At 37.1% G+C, this 16,389-nt stretch overlaps 4 protein-coding genes across 5 annotated transcripts in view; 3 read left to right on the forward strand and 1 right to left on the reverse strand.

The window, feature by feature from the left end:
- Positions 1 to 221: 221 nt before the first annotated feature.
- Positions 222 to 1,690, forward strand: LOC117153960 (deoxynucleotidyltransferase terminal-interacting protein 2). The gene is made up of 3 exons (XM_033328501.2): positions 222 to 437; positions 693 to 807; positions 897 to 1,690. The coding sequence occupies exons 2-3, from the start codon at positions 711 to 713 to the stop codon at positions 1,592 to 1,594; spliced, it is 795 nt and encodes a 264-aa protein (XP_033184392.2). The 5' UTR covers positions 222 to 437; positions 693 to 710; the 3' UTR covers positions 1,595 to 1,690.
- LOC117153961 ((3R)-3-hydroxyacyl-CoA dehydrogenase) lies at positions 1,596 to 2,883 on the reverse strand. Of its 2 annotated transcripts, none has more exons than XM_076617320.1 (4): positions 2,672 to 2,883; positions 2,455 to 2,589; positions 2,005 to 2,380; positions 1,596 to 1,919 (listed from the first exon to the last, which is right to left on the reverse strand). In XM_076617320.1, the coding sequence occupies exons 1-4, from the start codon at positions 2,700 to 2,702 to the stop codon at positions 1,703 to 1,705; spliced, it is 759 nt and encodes a 252-aa protein (XP_076473435.1). In that variant the 5' UTR covers positions 2,703 to 2,883; the 3' UTR covers positions 1,596 to 1,702. The 2 variants fall into 2 exon arrangements, with proteins under 2 accessions (XP_076473435.1, XP_033184393.1); XM_033328502.2 differs by having other exon boundaries at positions 2,455 to 2,571; positions 2,672 to 2,880.
- Positions 2,884 to 3,577: 694 nt separating this feature from the next.
- On the forward strand, positions 3,578 to 10,226 carry Raf (serine/threonine kinase raf oncogene). Its single transcript, XM_076617314.1, has one exon. It carries the CDS (start codon positions 4,116 to 4,118, stop codon positions 6,459 to 6,461), a length of 2,346 nt encoding a protein of 781 aa, XP_076473429.1. The 5' UTR covers positions 3,578 to 4,115; the 3' UTR covers positions 6,462 to 10,226.
- A 1,361-nt stretch (positions 10,227 to 11,587) lies between these two features.
- The window catches only part of tow (target of wingless), a 37,244-nt gene continuing 32,442 nt past the window's right edge, over positions 11,588 to 16,389 (forward strand). Inside the window, exons 1-2 of the mRNA XM_033328498.2 lie at positions 11,588 to 11,783; positions 13,355 to 15,199. Coding sequence (XP_033184389.1) covers positions 15,109 to 15,199 — 91 coding nt within the window. The 5' untranslated portion in view covers positions 11,588 to 11,783; positions 13,355 to 15,108. The remainder of the gene's footprint in view (positions 11,784 to 13,354; positions 15,200 to 16,389) is intronic.

The following is a 16,389-nucleotide window of genomic DNA, read 5'->3' on the forward strand; positions in this document are numbered from 1 at the left end:
AAAGGAATAAAAAGTGGGAAAGAAATAAATACTTACTTGGGATTAACAAATCCAAGAGGGGAAAAGTAAAGAGGAAGTGGAAAGGAAAGTATGTACTTAAACACTTAAAAGAGGCGACACCTAACGGTATATTCAGAAATGAAGTGACTGTGCCCGTTCGGTAACTCAGTTAGTATGTATATATATATATATATATATATATATCTTTAATACAATCAACAAGCCTAGAAGGAAAACAGATATTTACGAATCTCTCTAGGATAATAATTTTTGTCAAGTTTACATAACTTTCAAGTGTATTACATATTTTCTATATTACGAAAATTATCGACCTAGAGTGTGATAATATGTAATACCAGAGAGAAAATGAGAGTGCTCACACTTATGGTTCTAATTGTTTTCGGGTTAGTGCTGCACCACGCGGCCAAGTGCTGAAGGTAACGCATTTAGCATAAATGTCTGTTATTAATTATTTCGTTTCCGAGTTTGTGGTTGTTTCAATGTTTAAAAAGATTATATTGTTACTTATATAACAAATCTTTTTAAGTCTGTTTAAGATATTTTTTATATTTAAAGTTGTTTAAAGAAGTCATTTCTACGGTTTGAAGTAAACCGCAGAACGTATCAGGCACACGTGACTCACGTAAGATATATCGAGAAAGCAAACAGTTAATTTTCTAATTCACTTTTAGAAACAAATAATTTTAATAATGGATATAATAATTGATACGGAAGGCCAAGCAGATTTAGTGACAAAAGATCGTTTAGTAGACAGCGATGAGGACGACTTAGAATTTGAAAATAACGGTAATTAAATCTATACTGTATCATATTATTTTTAGAGATTAAGAATTTATGACAATAATAATATGCTTTTACGTACATTGATTTATCAGGTACAGAATCGGTCAAATTTTTTGACATAGAGGAAGATTTAATCCAAGATGAGATTCCAATACAGAAAGTGGTTCGCAACCCAACTAAGGATATCGATCTGGAGGAGTTTGAAAAAGATATGGGTTGGTCAAACAAAACAGTATCCTCAAAAAGATGGATTCATAGAGCAACTCCTGCTCCAGATGTAACCCAACTGACAAAAGAATTGACGTCGATAGATCAGATACTTAAAAAAAGTGTCATAACACCTGGTTTTGAACAGCTACATGCTGTACCTCCTTATATGCTAAGTGATAGATTATTAAAAGCTAGAAGACGCAAAGAGCGTGCTAAAACTAAAGGCGAAAATTGGTTTAATATGCCTGCTCCTGAACTGACGCCAGAAGCCAGACATGATCTTCAAGTTATAAGAATGAGATCAGCGTTGGATCCAAAACATTTCTATAAAAAGAATGATCTTAAAACAATACCAAGGTACTTTCAAATTGGTAAAGTTATGGATTCGCATTTGGATTACTACTCCGGTCGTGTTACTAAGAAAGAACGTAAGAAGACAATTGTCGATGAACTTATGGCTGATGCTGAATTTTCTAAGTTCAATAAACGTAAATATAAAGAAATCATTGATGAGAAGAGAAAATTGCATTATAAAGCTCATAGACATGCAAAGAAACTTAAAGGGAAGAAGAAAAAATAAATACTAATTGAAAATATTTATTTTAACCTAACGTTTGTAAAATTTGCAATTATCAAATGAGTTATAAAAATTACAAAAATCTGTATATTTAAAGAAGTTTATATAAATTTAATGCATCCCTCCTGTAACTTCGATAGAAGTACCATTAACATAGGAACTTTTGGAAGATGTTAAAAATGCAATTACTTCTGCCACTTCTTCTGGTTTCCCCATTCTATGAAGAGGTATTTTTTTTATAAATAACTGCTTTACATTATCAGGTACAGTTTTTGTCATAGGGGTTTCTATAAAACCTGGCAACACTGTATTAACACGAATTCCAAATCTATAATAAAAATATATGCCTGATAATATTATAAAATCATTGAACAAAATACTGTACATATACTATAAGTACTCCTTATACGTACTGTCCAAATTCTAAAGAAGCAGTTTGTGTAAGAGCTATTACTCCAGCTTTTGATGCTGCATAATTAGCTTGACCCATGTTTCCAATTTTTCCAATGATAGAGCTTACGTTAACGATCGAACCATTTGTACTCACGTTAGCATTAATCATTTCTTTTACTGCTGTTTGAATTATGTAAAATGTTCCTTTTAAATTCACATCAAGTACTTTAGCAAAATCCTCACTTGTGAGTTTTAAAATGAACTGATCACGTGTGATTCCTGCAGAATTAACTATAATAGTGGGTGCAGTTGAATATTTACTTATTGCATTTTTAAACGCTTCTTGAATACTTTGTTCGTTTGACACTTCAACATTTAATGCCAAATGATTGGAATCTAAAAATTGCGTAGAACTTTAATAATTTTGTCTTAAATAGATAATTGAAAAAAATAATGTTTAACATTCAAACCATTTAAAGAAGTAATGGTATCTTCAGCGCTTTTTAAGTTCCGATCTGTAGCAATAACCTTAGCTCCTTGCCTCGCCAAAATACGGCATACTTCTCTACCTATACCGCTACCAGCACCTGTAATTGAAGTAAATTCTATTTTCATATACACTATAAGCTTTCTCTAATTTTTTTCTTCTTTCTCTGTATCTTTTCTTTTTTTTTTTTTAATGCACACCTGTTACAAAGGCCACTTTGCCGACTACCATTTTCGTTTTTTCATTAGAAAACAACTAGTACAAAGTCGAACAGATTAACTACAAATGTAGATTATAAAAGACCAATGACTTGATCAATATAAGTAACCTTGTAGCGTAAATGAATAAGTAGAAGATACTGAAAGACATTGATTTTGCTGATTCGCAAGTCATTCTGATATATTTTGAATACTTTTTCAATTATTTGCTATTAGTAGATATGCGCACAGTAAGTATGTACGCAAGCATTGAACCAATTAGGATGGACCTCTGTTACCTAGGTAACCGTACCATATGCTGCTGACGTCAACGCAAGTCTGCAGTGACGTCAGAAACGCAACGCGAGTAGCTATGTTTACAGAAAAATTGAACTTGAATTATAGACCTGTTCCAAATGGTTATTTCTCAGAGAGAGTGTAAGGCGATCTATGGGTATTTTGCTTTAAATAGTGAAAAACAAAATAGATCTATTGTAATGCAATGGTCAGATAAAATCATACTGATAAAGCTGTCAAATGTTGTAATAAAAATTATTTAAATTCGCAAAGGAAATCATACAAATATGTATCACTATTATTTAAGCTGAAAACAATGCGGTGTAACATGTCGATCTTAAAATAATTAACAAAATTCTATTTTATCGCAAAGTTCTATTCCGATATTTCAATAATAAATTTCTTTGCTGAAACGTCTGAGATTAAACAAATTTCTATACTATTTGAACTACGAAATAGTATGACATAAAACTGTTGAAGATCTAAAGGAGAAAAAGAAGAAAGTAATATTTATTGCGAAAACATTGAAAACGTATTGTGCAAGTAAACAGGTAGAATTTAAATAGAGGAAGAGGAAGAAAATGAGTGGGAGGGGGCGGAAGGTTGTACGCAAAGAGACTGGCAGCACCGGCGCTTCAAGAAACATAGCCCCGCGCCTCTGCTCACGGTCCTGTAACGCTTGTGCCAGTTTTCTTTCGCAAGGGCTCCAGAGAAGAAGCAGAAGGGGGATTGCGCAGGAGGTCGAAACGAAAGAATTTTGTACCCGATTTCGGGGTTCGGACCGCATTTTGTGCGGAACACGGAAAACTGTTGCGCGACGTAATAGTAGAAATTCAATGGCCGAAAAGTCAGGAAAGACAGCGTGGTTTGGAGACGCGCATCGGAAAGTAGGTTCGATTTGGCGGACATAAGAAGAAAGAAGGAGGTAGGAGAGAGGTATATAGAGGAAAGAAGAAGAAAAAGAAAAAGAGAGGTGCGTGAGAGGACGCGTCGTCGTGTGTCGTCGTGCGGTGAGAGGTGAGGCGACGGCGGCGTGGTGAAAGCTTGAACTAGAGAAAAATTCGGCGGTAACCGGTAGCAAAGTAAAGCTACCAAGGTGTTCCGAAGTGCAGCAGCAGCGGCTCAGGATGCTGCCCGACGGAGCAAGAAGATGGCCGTGATCGGCGAGCAGAGGTATTACACGGCGGTCCGTGCGAACGCGTACACGGAGTTTTCGTGTCGTAGGTGCGAGGCGATACGTTCAGCGACAACAGCTACGTCGCCGTCCTCCTCGTCCTCGTCGTCCTCGACTGTATCTTCCCGTCATCGCCGACAGAGGAAAAAGCTACACTCTGTACAGTTAGCTATGTCCTCTTCACGAGGTAGCGGCCCGGAATCGGGAGAACTGAGCGATTCTGAGGACGGTTATTTGGATACAGATCCGTTGAGGTATGAGTTGAGAAATATACAAAATGTGATACACGTCACTCGACAAAACATTGACGCTCTAAACAATCGGTTTGCTGGATTCCAACATCCACCATCGATATATTTAAATGAATATCAAGAGTTAACTAGCAAGTTGCATGATTTAGAATCTAAGGAACAGAAGCTCAATGAATTGTTGAACGCTGGTCGAGTATCTGGTAGTGCTTCCACGTCAGAGAGTGAATCTCGTGATGCTAATACATCTGCATCAAGAGGTCAAAGAACTCCAATGAAGTCTCTGCTCAGGGCATATTTACCTAATCAACAGCGTACAAGTGTACAGGTTCGTGAAGGACTTTCGTTAAGAGATGCACTTGCCAAAGCGATGAAATTAAGGAATTTGACCACGGAAATGTGCGTTGTATATATTTTGGGTACAGACAACTCGAAATATCTTACTTCTTGGGATACAGACATCTCGTTGCTTGACTGCGACGAAATATCTGTGGAAATTTTGGATAAGTTTCCAATAACTACTTCCATTTCTCATAACTTTGTGCGCAAGACTTTCTTCTCACTAGCATTTTGTGAATGTTGTAGAAAACTCCTTTTTCAAGGCTTTTACTGTAGAACATGCAATTATCGATTTCATCAAAGATGTGCTGGTGGTGTACCTGCTTTGTGTCACCAAGTACGTATGCAGGATGCTTATTACCAAGCATTACTAGCACATAACCTTGAAAGTACCGCTGGGATATTGCAACTTCCTTCAGGATATGGATTAAGTAGAAGCATGTCCCCGTCTTTGGCTCCATCGAGAAGCCAGAGGCATCCTCGTTCTTTGGGACAGCAAGATCGTTCCAGCTCTGCGCCTAATGTTTGTTTCAATATGGTGAAACCAAGCGGAGAATCTGCTAACTCAGACGAATACAGTAGATCTCAGAGTTTAGGTCGTCCCATTGGTATCATGCAAAGTGCAGTATCGCCAGGTAGTAGCCCAACAAAACATAGTCAGTCAACACAGGCTAGTCCTACTAGTACTTTAAGGCCGAAAAGACCAAGAGCAAGATCAGCCGATGAATCATCCAAAAATCTTTTAGCACCTAGAGAATCTATAGAGGATTGGGAAATTCCAGCTGATGAAATCTTAATTGGAGCTCGAATTGGATCAGGTTCTTTTGGAACAGTATACAAAGCTCATTGGCATGGTCCTGTAGCTGTAAAGACGCTTAATGTCAAAATACCTACTGCTGCTCAGTTACAAGCATTTAAAAATGAAGTTGCAGTTTTACGTAAGACACGGCATGTAAATATCCTTTTGTTCATGGGATGCGTTAGCAAACCACAACTGGCTATTGTTACCCAATGGTGCGAAGGTTCTTCTCTGTATAAACATTTACATGTATTCGAGACAAAGTTTGATTTATTCACACTGATAGAAATTGGAAGACAAACTGCACAGGGCATGGATTATCTACATGCAAAAAATATCATTCACAGAGATTTAAAGAGTAACAATATATTTCTGCACGACGATCTTACTGTAAAAATTGGAGATTTTGGCTTGGCCACAGCAAAAACTAGATGGTCCGGTTCTCAACAATTCCATCAACCAACCGGATCTATCCTCTGGATGGCACCAGAAGTCATAAGAATGCAAGAAGAAAATCCATACAGTTTTCAATCTGACGTTTACGCATTTGGCGTTGTTTTATTTGAATTACTATCCGGTCAATTACCATATTCGCATGTTAATAACAAGGATCAGATATTATTTATGGTTGGACGTGGAAATTTACGTCCGGATTTAAATAAATTGCGTTCAGATACTCCCAAGGCACTGAAGAGACTGACAGAAGATTGCATCAAATTTTCTAGGGAGGATAGACCAATATTTCGTCAAATTTTAGCTAATTTAGAAAGTCTTTCACGAGGATTACCTAAAATAACGAGATCAGCATCTGAACCAAACTTAAATAGGACGCAGCTACAATCAGATGATTTTGTATACACTTGTGCTTCGCCAAAAACTCCAGTGAATTTTCAGTTTGGAGCATTTTCCTTTTATCCTTCCGGTGGGAACATATAAAAGTATTACCCGAAGTAACGAGTCTGATGCAATTTGCATAAAATTAAAAATATTCAAAAAAAAAAAATGGAAACGAAATCGTAATAAACTTAGCTATGAACAATCTACGCGATTCTTTATAACTACACTTTGACTGTGTTGCAACTGTTCGCTCGATGTAGAATGTGATTATACAATACTTAATTCAACTAATATAAAAAGGAAAAAAAATATAAGGACACAAAAATTCATCTTATTAATTGACGTATCCGATGTATTTCATGGCAAGAACGCATATGTAGCTTTTATCTTTACATACTTACCAAGTATCTATGAAAAAAGGACATTTATTTAACGAGTTATTGTTCGCGTGCATAAACGCGTATTTGTAAACAAGTGTATACACGTAAGAACGAGCGCACGTGTACGCGTGTTGGTGTAGAGGTCTGTACTTTCGTGGAATCCTTATGAAGGATGTAAAAATTAAGTAAGTAATAGAAGTAACGGCATTTAAATCTACGTGGGCCGTCATTTGCTGTGAAGTATTTTTGCAAACGCCGAAGTGATTTTTGTACCTACTTCCTTCATGTATTGTCTTCAACATGCTCACATAAGAATTGTTCCTTTTCATATAACTTATAATTTATAGTTTAATGTTAGTATGTACATAAGTTTCGTTGAAATTATCGGAAATTTGCGCATATTGTTTTTTAAAAAGAGCGAAATGTAGACACTCTAAATACAGATTAACTAGATATCCTGTAGTAATAGATATTTTACAACGATTACCTCTTTTTTTGTAGTAATTGTTTTCTATAATAATAATCATATTTGACTGATTTTTTGTACGCAGTAAATTTTTTTTCTACGAAAAAGATTCTTTTGGTCCAACGATACCAAAAGGTTGTACTGTATTAAAAAAAAAAGAACATGAAAAAAATGACAAATCAAATTGAAAGTCAAATAAAAAGTGATATGTATACTTGGCCTTTACTTTAAGACTTCATCGATATTATAGACTATAATAAATCATTCTCGCGAGTCATTTGTTTTGGCTTGATTTGGAGCATCGTTACGAATCAAGGCCTAAAGGATCATTTACACTCATCGACGGTAAAAAGAGGAAGTAATATCGTGTTGCAACATAGATTGAACAAGTTATCGACTAACTTCCATTTCTTTTTCCTAACTTTGTAGTCGACTGTTGTTCCTTGCATTTTAATATTTATTCATTTTTACTATTACTCTTTTTCTTTTGTAAGTTTTTTTTCACTGTATTTGAGGCTCATAATGCAGGAAGGGGCGCGAACTTCACTTCGAAGTGATGAATTCGTAAAGTATTTGTTACATAGCATTAAAGACTTTCAGTTTTACGAGGTAACCGAAACTTTTGTTATGACCAAACGTGTTTCAGATAACGGCCCGATCAACAGTAAATAATCATATAGGGGAAACGTATATGCGGATTGCGAGTATACAGAGGTATACAGCGAAAAAGAAAATAATAGAGTGAACTTTTCGACTTGCGTATCGTATAATTTTGGGGGAACGCGCAGTAGCGAAAAAGAGAAATTAGTGAAACTTTATTCGATGGGCGTCTGAAGCACGCTTACGCGATCGATGATAAACCATACCGACTACGTAACATTTTGCATCATTGATTCGCGGGCGTATCCTAAAATTTAACATCGATGCGACACTCGTCAAACCGTGACATGTTTCCGAAACATATAAAAGGCCTAAGAGGAAATCTTCGAAATTTCACTAGTTAAAACAAGTGATATCTTGTTTCTAAAGCACGTGGTATCCCGATTTACTATTTATTTATTTATGTATAATCCAAGTGTGATGAAATGCAATTAAAAAGCAACAAAAAAAAAAAAGAAAAAGAGGAAAAATACTAATAAATAAGTGCTGGATTTTAACATTTTGTCGAGAGTGCATGATTGCGAGGAACAGTGAATATGTGAATCATAGGAAAAGAGAAAACGTGTTCAAGTGTGCAAGAGAGCGAGAAAAAGAGAGAATGTATGTAAAAACGACGATGAGGACGGAACGAAAATTACCGATGAACACGTTCACCGGAATAAAGGAACGCACTTGTCATTGTTAATGACGCTTTCTCGTAACAGGGAAATAGCGAACCGCGAAACATAATTAATGATGTTACAAAAATATTATTAAATGAAAAAAAAAGAGATATGTAAAAGAGGAGGATGTCGTGCAAGGTGCGGGGGATAGCTCTTTTTAAATGGCTTTCCGAGATCTTTTATAGTGCAATTTTCTAGATATGATAAAACCTTCGAGTGATACGAATAGATCCTCTACGATGTACAATGGTTAGGCTGTATAATATATAGAAGTAAAAAACCTATTCCTGCATTTTTTACTTGCGTTTTACACTTTAAACCATTTTGTTCTTGTGATACGATATAACTTGAATTAGGTCTTGACGAAGTGTGCTAATATTTAACCAATGATGTAAAATACTCTCTTTTTTTCTTTAATTTTAGTTTTTACACTTTAATTTATTGCGAAGACTAGTAAGATAGTATGAATAAAAAGTGTTTATTTAGATATGTGTAATGTGTAACACACGTGAACAGATGATGAATACAAAGACAAGAGAAAGCAAACAGTAGAATTTGCGACCCTCGCGCTCTGCGTCCTCCTTAATCAATCTTCCTGTATGTCACTATCAAATTTTAGAATATTATTTTCTCGGAAGACATTCCTCTGTATATTGCTTTAATGTATATCGTACATGTAGAAGGGTTTGTATGCGGTTGCAGATTATCGAATGTGTTTTTGTGTCGACCTGAACACCGAGAAACATATTACGTTATGTACATTTTAAAATTAACGGGAGTTGGCTCTTCGAAGCGTAGAATCAAATCGGAGGTGACGAAAGCGATAAGCGAAACTGGCTTAAAAACGTTCAAAATGAACGATCTAATTTAAATTATCTAGCGTTTGCAAAGAACGGAACGAAAAAGAACGTTAAAGAAAAGAAATGAAACAGCTCTTGATCTACGAATCTTCTTAGAGTTAACTTTAACACGTCAATGAAATTTCTGATTTTGATTGATCCAAAAGATCGACGAGGTTAGGTTTTGAACAAAGTGGAACTTCTCCACTTTCAGAAATATGTCTTGTATATCGGCATTGTTAACTGTGTTATGCATAAGTGAATTATCGAACATTTTGCCCTCTTCGAATTCTACTACGAATCTCAATCGGGTTTGACACGAAAAAACGATCGGATGGCAGATTTTTCGTTTGATTGACAGACGTCGCATGGCACGTATTGTAATAGGATTTCGGCTTCGTTTTCGTCATATTATGCTGAAGCTGCTATCGAGTGAAATGTATGTCTTGTAACGAGATAGCGTGGCTGAGATTCGAGATACTTAATGCGATCGATCATGACGATCGATTGATCATTGTATTCAACCGAAGAAGATGGCAAAAAAATGAAAAAAAAAAAAAAAAGAAAAGAAGCAAAAATAAAAAGTTGATTCTTCATGTAATAAGTTTCGTTGTTCTTCTAACGGAGTTTCGATATATTTTATCGACTAGCCTAGTATATTGACGTTGAAAGTAATATGCTATTGATAAAACTTGTACGTGTTTGTGGATACAAAAAACCATTTGCAATCTTTATCATTGCTTCTTGGATGGGACTCGGGAAGCGACGCAATAACGACACTTCATCGTATCAGTACTGTCTTATGTATCCTTAATCAGAATATATTGAATACAACGTTTACGAGTGATAATTTTGTACGATCGAGCATTTCAATTAATGTACAATTCACTTTAATTTGTATTACACGAGTTATATCGGGAGTCGATCGGACGTGTTATTTGTTTCGTTTAGAATCATATGCTTCTTGATATGGTGAGTAGATGTACTCACTGATCCGTGTTAACGATATTACCTCGATAAACAATTGAGATTACTAAAAATTTGATCGGATAATTGTCGTCTTCGAAATTAGATGTAGTATCAGTGAGCATTATATAAATAAAAGATAAATGTCATTGATCGAATCAAAATGCAATATTTTAATTCAAGGATCACTCGAAAGAAACCAATGAGTACCACTGCCCTAGATATGCTTTTCTATGTAGTGTAGAGTACACTGTGATCTTTGAAAGGCAATATACGTAAGTACCATGTAATTGCATTTGAATCAAATATCGCGTTAAATTTAAATGACTGTGAAATTCATTAGCATCGGGCACAAAGGTGTTGTGGACATATTTCGCTCGAAGAATTGCGAATTTATTCGAACCCATTGAAAATTATTCTTTTCTCGGTAACTGTTTCAAATAAAATCGAGTAAGTACGAACAAGCTGTTTCCTTTCTATCTGTGTATCGTTATAGCGAATTTAAGCGAAGTATTCGCTGTAAAGTAGTACACGTTTATATGTTTTGCAGAAACTCAATATTTGCGTATAACTTCGCGGAATAGGTGTACAATATTGGATCATGTACGTAAATAATTCGAAATTATTTAATTTGATGGCATAGTCATTTCGCTCTTCGAACGACAGTCTTAGAATACGTAAACATGACTTAATCCGGTGAGTACACGTGTACCATAATGGCGATGGTAGCTTATAAATGCAATCACGGAAACCAAGAATCCCTGTCGGAAGGTCATCACATCGTGGATCTCTAGTAATCCTCTATGAGGTTCTCCGCTTCTCCTCCCTTTACCCCACAAATCTACAAATGCCAGATTAACTATCTTGTGTTACTCGTATAGGTACTGCTTATCATATTTACTTGTTATGCGCATTGCATTGCGTTCACTTCCAACTAAAATTTACGATGACAAACAATATTGTAATTCGCTTTTCATAAAGATAATCTTATGTCGAGAATGATCTAGAGCCCGTGTAAGCGAACGCACCCCTACAAAGAGATACGATCAGTGTATAGAACGAGTATATATGTGTATCGTATATGCAGCAAAAGGTTCTGGCGTGTTGGTGAGTGCGCGTACAAACGAGAACGCCTGTACGTAGAGGTTAGAACCCACTACGCTGATGCACGAGTACTCGTTGTGTCTAAAGCGTACATGAGATAGACGGAGGGAGCGCGCATGCGCAAATCCAGCTGGCGCCTCGACCGGCTGTAGTCGATGCTGAAACTTCGTACTGCGAGTGTCTGTGTTTGTTCTTTAAGTCTTATCGTCGTAAATTGGTACGCAAATTATATTCGTGTACATATACATAGGTACGAGTCATAGAATAGGTGAAGAGTCTCATTTATGTACGATCATCGTGAACAGGTGGACGTCGAGGTCGGTCGGTGTGCTGCGTGAAACGAGGTTAGTTGACTTCAAATCGAATTTCGGGCGGTCGCTCCAAAGGGGAACGACATTATGTGGATATTTGCCTCGAAGAAACGGCCCCTGTGTTTTTCTATGCCGCGCTGTTTCAGTGTCGCGTGTGACAATAGTCGAAAGTAGACGTGGATCACTCAGGGACAGCGCTCGCCTCTCATATTTCTTGTATGATATTTCAACGCGATGTATTAGGCAAAAATAGTATCGCGTGTTTGACCGATCGGAGTCACTTGTTCCCTGTAAATCTGCTAGCTGTTGTGTCTTTTAACTATATTAAATTCGTGGCTGAAAGTTCGAAAAGCGTGCTACATTTCTGTGCTGAATGGATAAAATCGAATGGAAAATCGGTTATCGCCACGAAACATTTAAACTTTGACAGAATGTCCGAGCGAACATCGTTACAATTTATTGTGCTTTTAAGTATCTTTTGCTTTTCGCCATACACTACATAATATGAGTAACTTATTGAATTAGAAGAAAAATGTTATCGCGAAGAGATTGATAAGGGTTGGCTATACACCGATATAATTACAATAACACAGATTTCGATTAATTGTACAGTTGTTACGCGTGGATACACGTTTCAGAACGCTATTTACCAAAAAAGGAAATCTGACTAATATAATATATAACTAGTGAATTGTGTTTAAGAGGAGAATCGAAGGAAACGACATTGGCCGAGAAATGGAAAAGCAATCGTCGCGCATAAATTTTATGCCGTGGAATATCGAGTGTTGATTCGAATATCGATATGCATTAAACGCGCTTTCATCTTGTAATTGCCACGAAACATGTAGTCGTTGAAACATCGTATTGTTACTTTCTCTTTAACGTTTGAATCTCGATATTTCGATGTTTTGCTTTGGAACGGTCATCTGGTCGAAATAATCACGCATTATCGATATATCTAATAACAATAAACATATCGATACCATTCAGAGTGATAAAACGATGCTGGAAAGAAGATTGTACTTCTTGGGAAAAAATGGTAAAAATGGGAAAAATGGTGTCGCGCGATTCGGTTCTACGTGTGGTGTAGATCATCTTTGCAACATTATCGCGGTGATGCACAAATTTCGCAGTTGCGGCTTTTTCGTGTGGCGTTTCATTCTTAAAGGCGCGTGTGTGCGCCCGTCGAAAGTTGAAGCACAACAGATATCGTGCCAAAGTTAATATCGATCGTTCGACTTTTATAATTCGTCAGCGCGTCCCGTATTACGTAAAAAATGATTGCCCTTATAAATGCTCAATTGTTTATAAATCTATTGATATTTAAAGTACATTTAACCTATATTTAGTATCAAACCTAAAAATGTATCGAATCTGGCATAAAAAAAGAAAGAATAATTGTTCGATTATGTTTTTCTTTCCGAACTAACGTTGAATGTATAGTATTCGCTTTTTTTCCATTTTCCTCTTTTAACTGGTAATTAAGCTGCTTATCTGTAAACGCATTAAATGGGAATAATTACTGGTATAATTACGTTTCTAATATACGTTTCCTCGTCGAAATAGTAATGTTCTAACGAGTGTGTTGTTTTGTTTCTTTCCAGGCCCGAATTCAATAAGTAAATCGTAGTAACAGGTCATAAGACGTTCACCTCTGAAGGAGACGGAGGGAGAAGACCGAGGGGATCGAACGAATTTACCTCGTTCCTTCTCTGGTTCTGCTTCAGTCAGCTTCGTCCCTCGTACAAAGCAGCATCGTGTCTCTGTCTTTAATTATTCCACACCTGTATCTTCTGCCTTCTACGACAATTATTTTATTTTACCTGAATGCGGTTGCGTGGTGATCCAACGAACGACATTGGCCGCTGGAAAAACTGGAACAGCCGTTGCCCATAAGCAGCGTTGCTTCAAGACCTTGCCAGTTTGTCCTTGTAACCGAAACACATGTGCCAACCACGCTCTTAAACCACGCATCGTCCAACTATCATCCCTGTGTTTCTTGCGGTCGCCTTCGACCGCACGAGGGTGGAAAAGAATAGAAAGAGTAAGAAGTTTTCTCTCGTGTAGCTCGATTTTACAATGGAGAAGAGAGCTTGGTTGATCGACGGATCGAATTCGGTGAATCGATAAAGTTATCCGACACGTTTTTCTCTGCCTAACGAGTACGTCGTCGAGAATAACAAGGAGACAAACGAGCGAACGAATGTGCAGAGCGACAGAACGAAAGAATGTACGGCTGGCAGCTTTGGACATGGGATAGATGATAGATTGCGAATGATGGGGTGGTAGAGCGAATAGGAAATGCAAAATGGATTGGGTGCCTCGGCTCAGGTAGCCAGAGACGACAAGGTCGAGGGCTCCAGGGCGGATAGGCCCCGAGCTGTTTAGTAAAGCTTCCCTTCTTTTTCTCTATGCATTCAATCGAATAACGGGAACGCATTTCCCCATTAATATCGTCGGTGAGAGTATTACTTCTGAAAGACTGCTTTTCCTTTTCTGCCATCTGCCGATCGACGTTGTGCAAAAAAGACTGAATTTAATAATCAATAATCAACCGAGGAATTCAAACCGATCTATCTATGCATCAGATTGCGGTGGATTTGTTCAAAGAAGAAGAAGAAGAAGAAGAAGAAGAAGAAGGAGAAGGAGGACAATACGAATTTACTGGTGATCACTGGTCCAACGTTAGCGTTTGTCTCACGAAAAGACTGAACACACGTTGATTCATTATTCAAAGAGAAAAAGGAGATCCGCATATCGCGTTCTATAGGAATCTGTTTTCGTTTGTCGCGCTACACATACATATCTCTCGGGATCTCACGTAATTGTTGTACATACATACCTATCTACACGTTGTACACACAGACAGCTTGTCACACCATCTATAAGAGCTTTAAGAAATTTCTGACGAACGTATATACAAAGTGGCGTACGCGTCTCATTACGCGAATTTTCGACTATTATACATATTGGAAATATGTCGGAATATATATATACATGCGTGTAGAAACAGAATATATATAATATATATATATATATATGTACACATGTAATAAAACTCTTTCGCTGCCTAATAGAAGTATTCGCGGATAAAGTGTTGTGTGCGATTCGGTAAAAGAACAAGTACGCAAACCGTATCGTTGTACCTATTTTTTTTGTTCTATGAAGAGAATTAACGTTAGAAAGATGTTTAACTCGAAGGAAGAAATGTTCGTTCGTTCTTTATTTATCTAACGGGACTCTTATCAATTTATCGAGAATATTATTGACGGCGCGCAACGAACAATTAGAAAAGGAAAGTATTTAGAGTCAGTGAGAAGTGTAGTTGAAGTGTGATCGCTGGCAGCAACAAAACAGGATGGGTTGTGGACAGAGCAAAATCGGCAATATCTATCCAAAGAATAAGAAGAACAAAAACAATACCGGCAAGAAAAACGGAGACTCTGTCGGTGAGTAATCGATCGATAATTATTATTTTCATCCTGAAATAAAATTCCTTTTCGTTTGCTTCGTTCCTTCTACTATTTTTGTTTTTACCTTTTTGGTTGCACGGATTGTGTCGCTTAGTCGAAAGATTAGATCGTCCACAGTGGAAATATGTAATAACCGATTTGGCAAGATTCCCTCGTCGTTCGACAGACGCGGGCGAGATCGACATTGTTCGCGTAATTAACGCCGTTTCTCGTCAATCTAGGTCTGCCGTGTAATTGTTAACCCGATGACGGTAATTAAACAGATGCGTCTCAATCTAGAACATCGACACCCATCCACAGATTTCCTTCCTGATGAAAGGTGATTGAACAGTCGCCTCGATTATACCGGTGCTTTTCTCTGTCGTAAAACTGTTGCTTCACGAATATACAGCGTATACCTAGCTACTCAAGATCAAATCGAATATGACTTTAATATGACTTTTCGCTTCTTATAGAACAGCAAGTATACTATATAAAATGATTTGATCGACCCGATTGTCGCGTACATTAATGCACGTAACATAGTTATTCCGAGATGGTGAATAACTTGTTGAAATTAAAGTCGCAGTTTGTTACCCGTTATGTTGGAACGCGAAGAAAAAAGATATTTATCGTGCGTGACAATCGAAGATAAGTTGGCGAGCCTCCAGTTTGAAATTACGTTCCAGAACAGGTGGGACTTAACCGCCAATCGTAGCAGAGTAGATGCCCATATTTAGATCTCACGGATCCGTCTCGAGGCTAAGTCGCAATTCTCGTTGTATAATTACCATGGTAGTAGCTTTTCATTTCTGTTTATCTTGAACGTAACGCATCGAGGTTCTTTCGTGCGACTCTCGTGTGTCTATCCGTTGTACGTTCACTCAGTCGGAATATTTAAACTTCTTCCTATTAGAACCAGTAAATTCTTTAAATCTCTCAGCACGCTTACGCTGTTGTATTTGCTTCATTCGGTTTAGCGGTAATCGTCCACTCGTATTCCAAAGCAGCAACGTGATTTATCGTTAAACATCTTCCGTGTTATCTTACCTGGCAGTTTGTTAGATAAAACAGATAAGGTTTAATGAGGATACTTCCCGACAGAAAAATCATAATATCGATTACAACATTGATTTCATTCTAAAGACGCGTATTGCATCTTCTTCTACTAATTAGGAATTTCCCGA

Source organism: Bombus vancouverensis, chromosome 3, assembly GCF_051014615.1.
Source record: "Bombus vancouverensis nearcticus chromosome 3, iyBomVanc1_principal, whole genome shotgun sequence".
In the NCBI taxonomy this organism is placed as follows: domain Eukaryota; kingdom Metazoa; phylum Arthropoda; class Insecta; order Hymenoptera; family Apidae; genus Bombus; species Bombus vancouverensis.

Coding starts and splice junctions, on each gene's coding strand:
- LOC117153961 (XM_076617320.1), bottom strand. CDS start 2,702: ATGGTAGTCGGCAAAGTGGCCTTTGTAACAG. Junction 2,590..2,671: donor CAAAGTGGCCTTTGTAACAG/GTGTGCATTAAA, acceptor ATATGAAAATAG/AATTTACTTCAATTACAGGT. Junction 2,381..2,454: donor TACCATTACTTCTTTAAATG/GTTTGAATGTTA, acceptor CGCAATTTTTAG/ATTCCAATCATTTGGCATTA.
- Raf (XM_076617314.1), top strand. CDS start 4,116: ATGGCCGTGATCGGCGAGCAGAGGTATTACACGGCGGTCCGTGCGAAC.
- LOC117153960 (XM_033328501.2), top strand. CDS start 711: ATGGATATAATAATTGATACGGAAGGCCAAGCAGATTTAGTGACAAAA. Junction 808..896: donor CTTAGAATTTGAAAATAACG/GTAATTAAATCT, acceptor TTGATTTATCAG/GTACAGAATCGGTCAAATTT.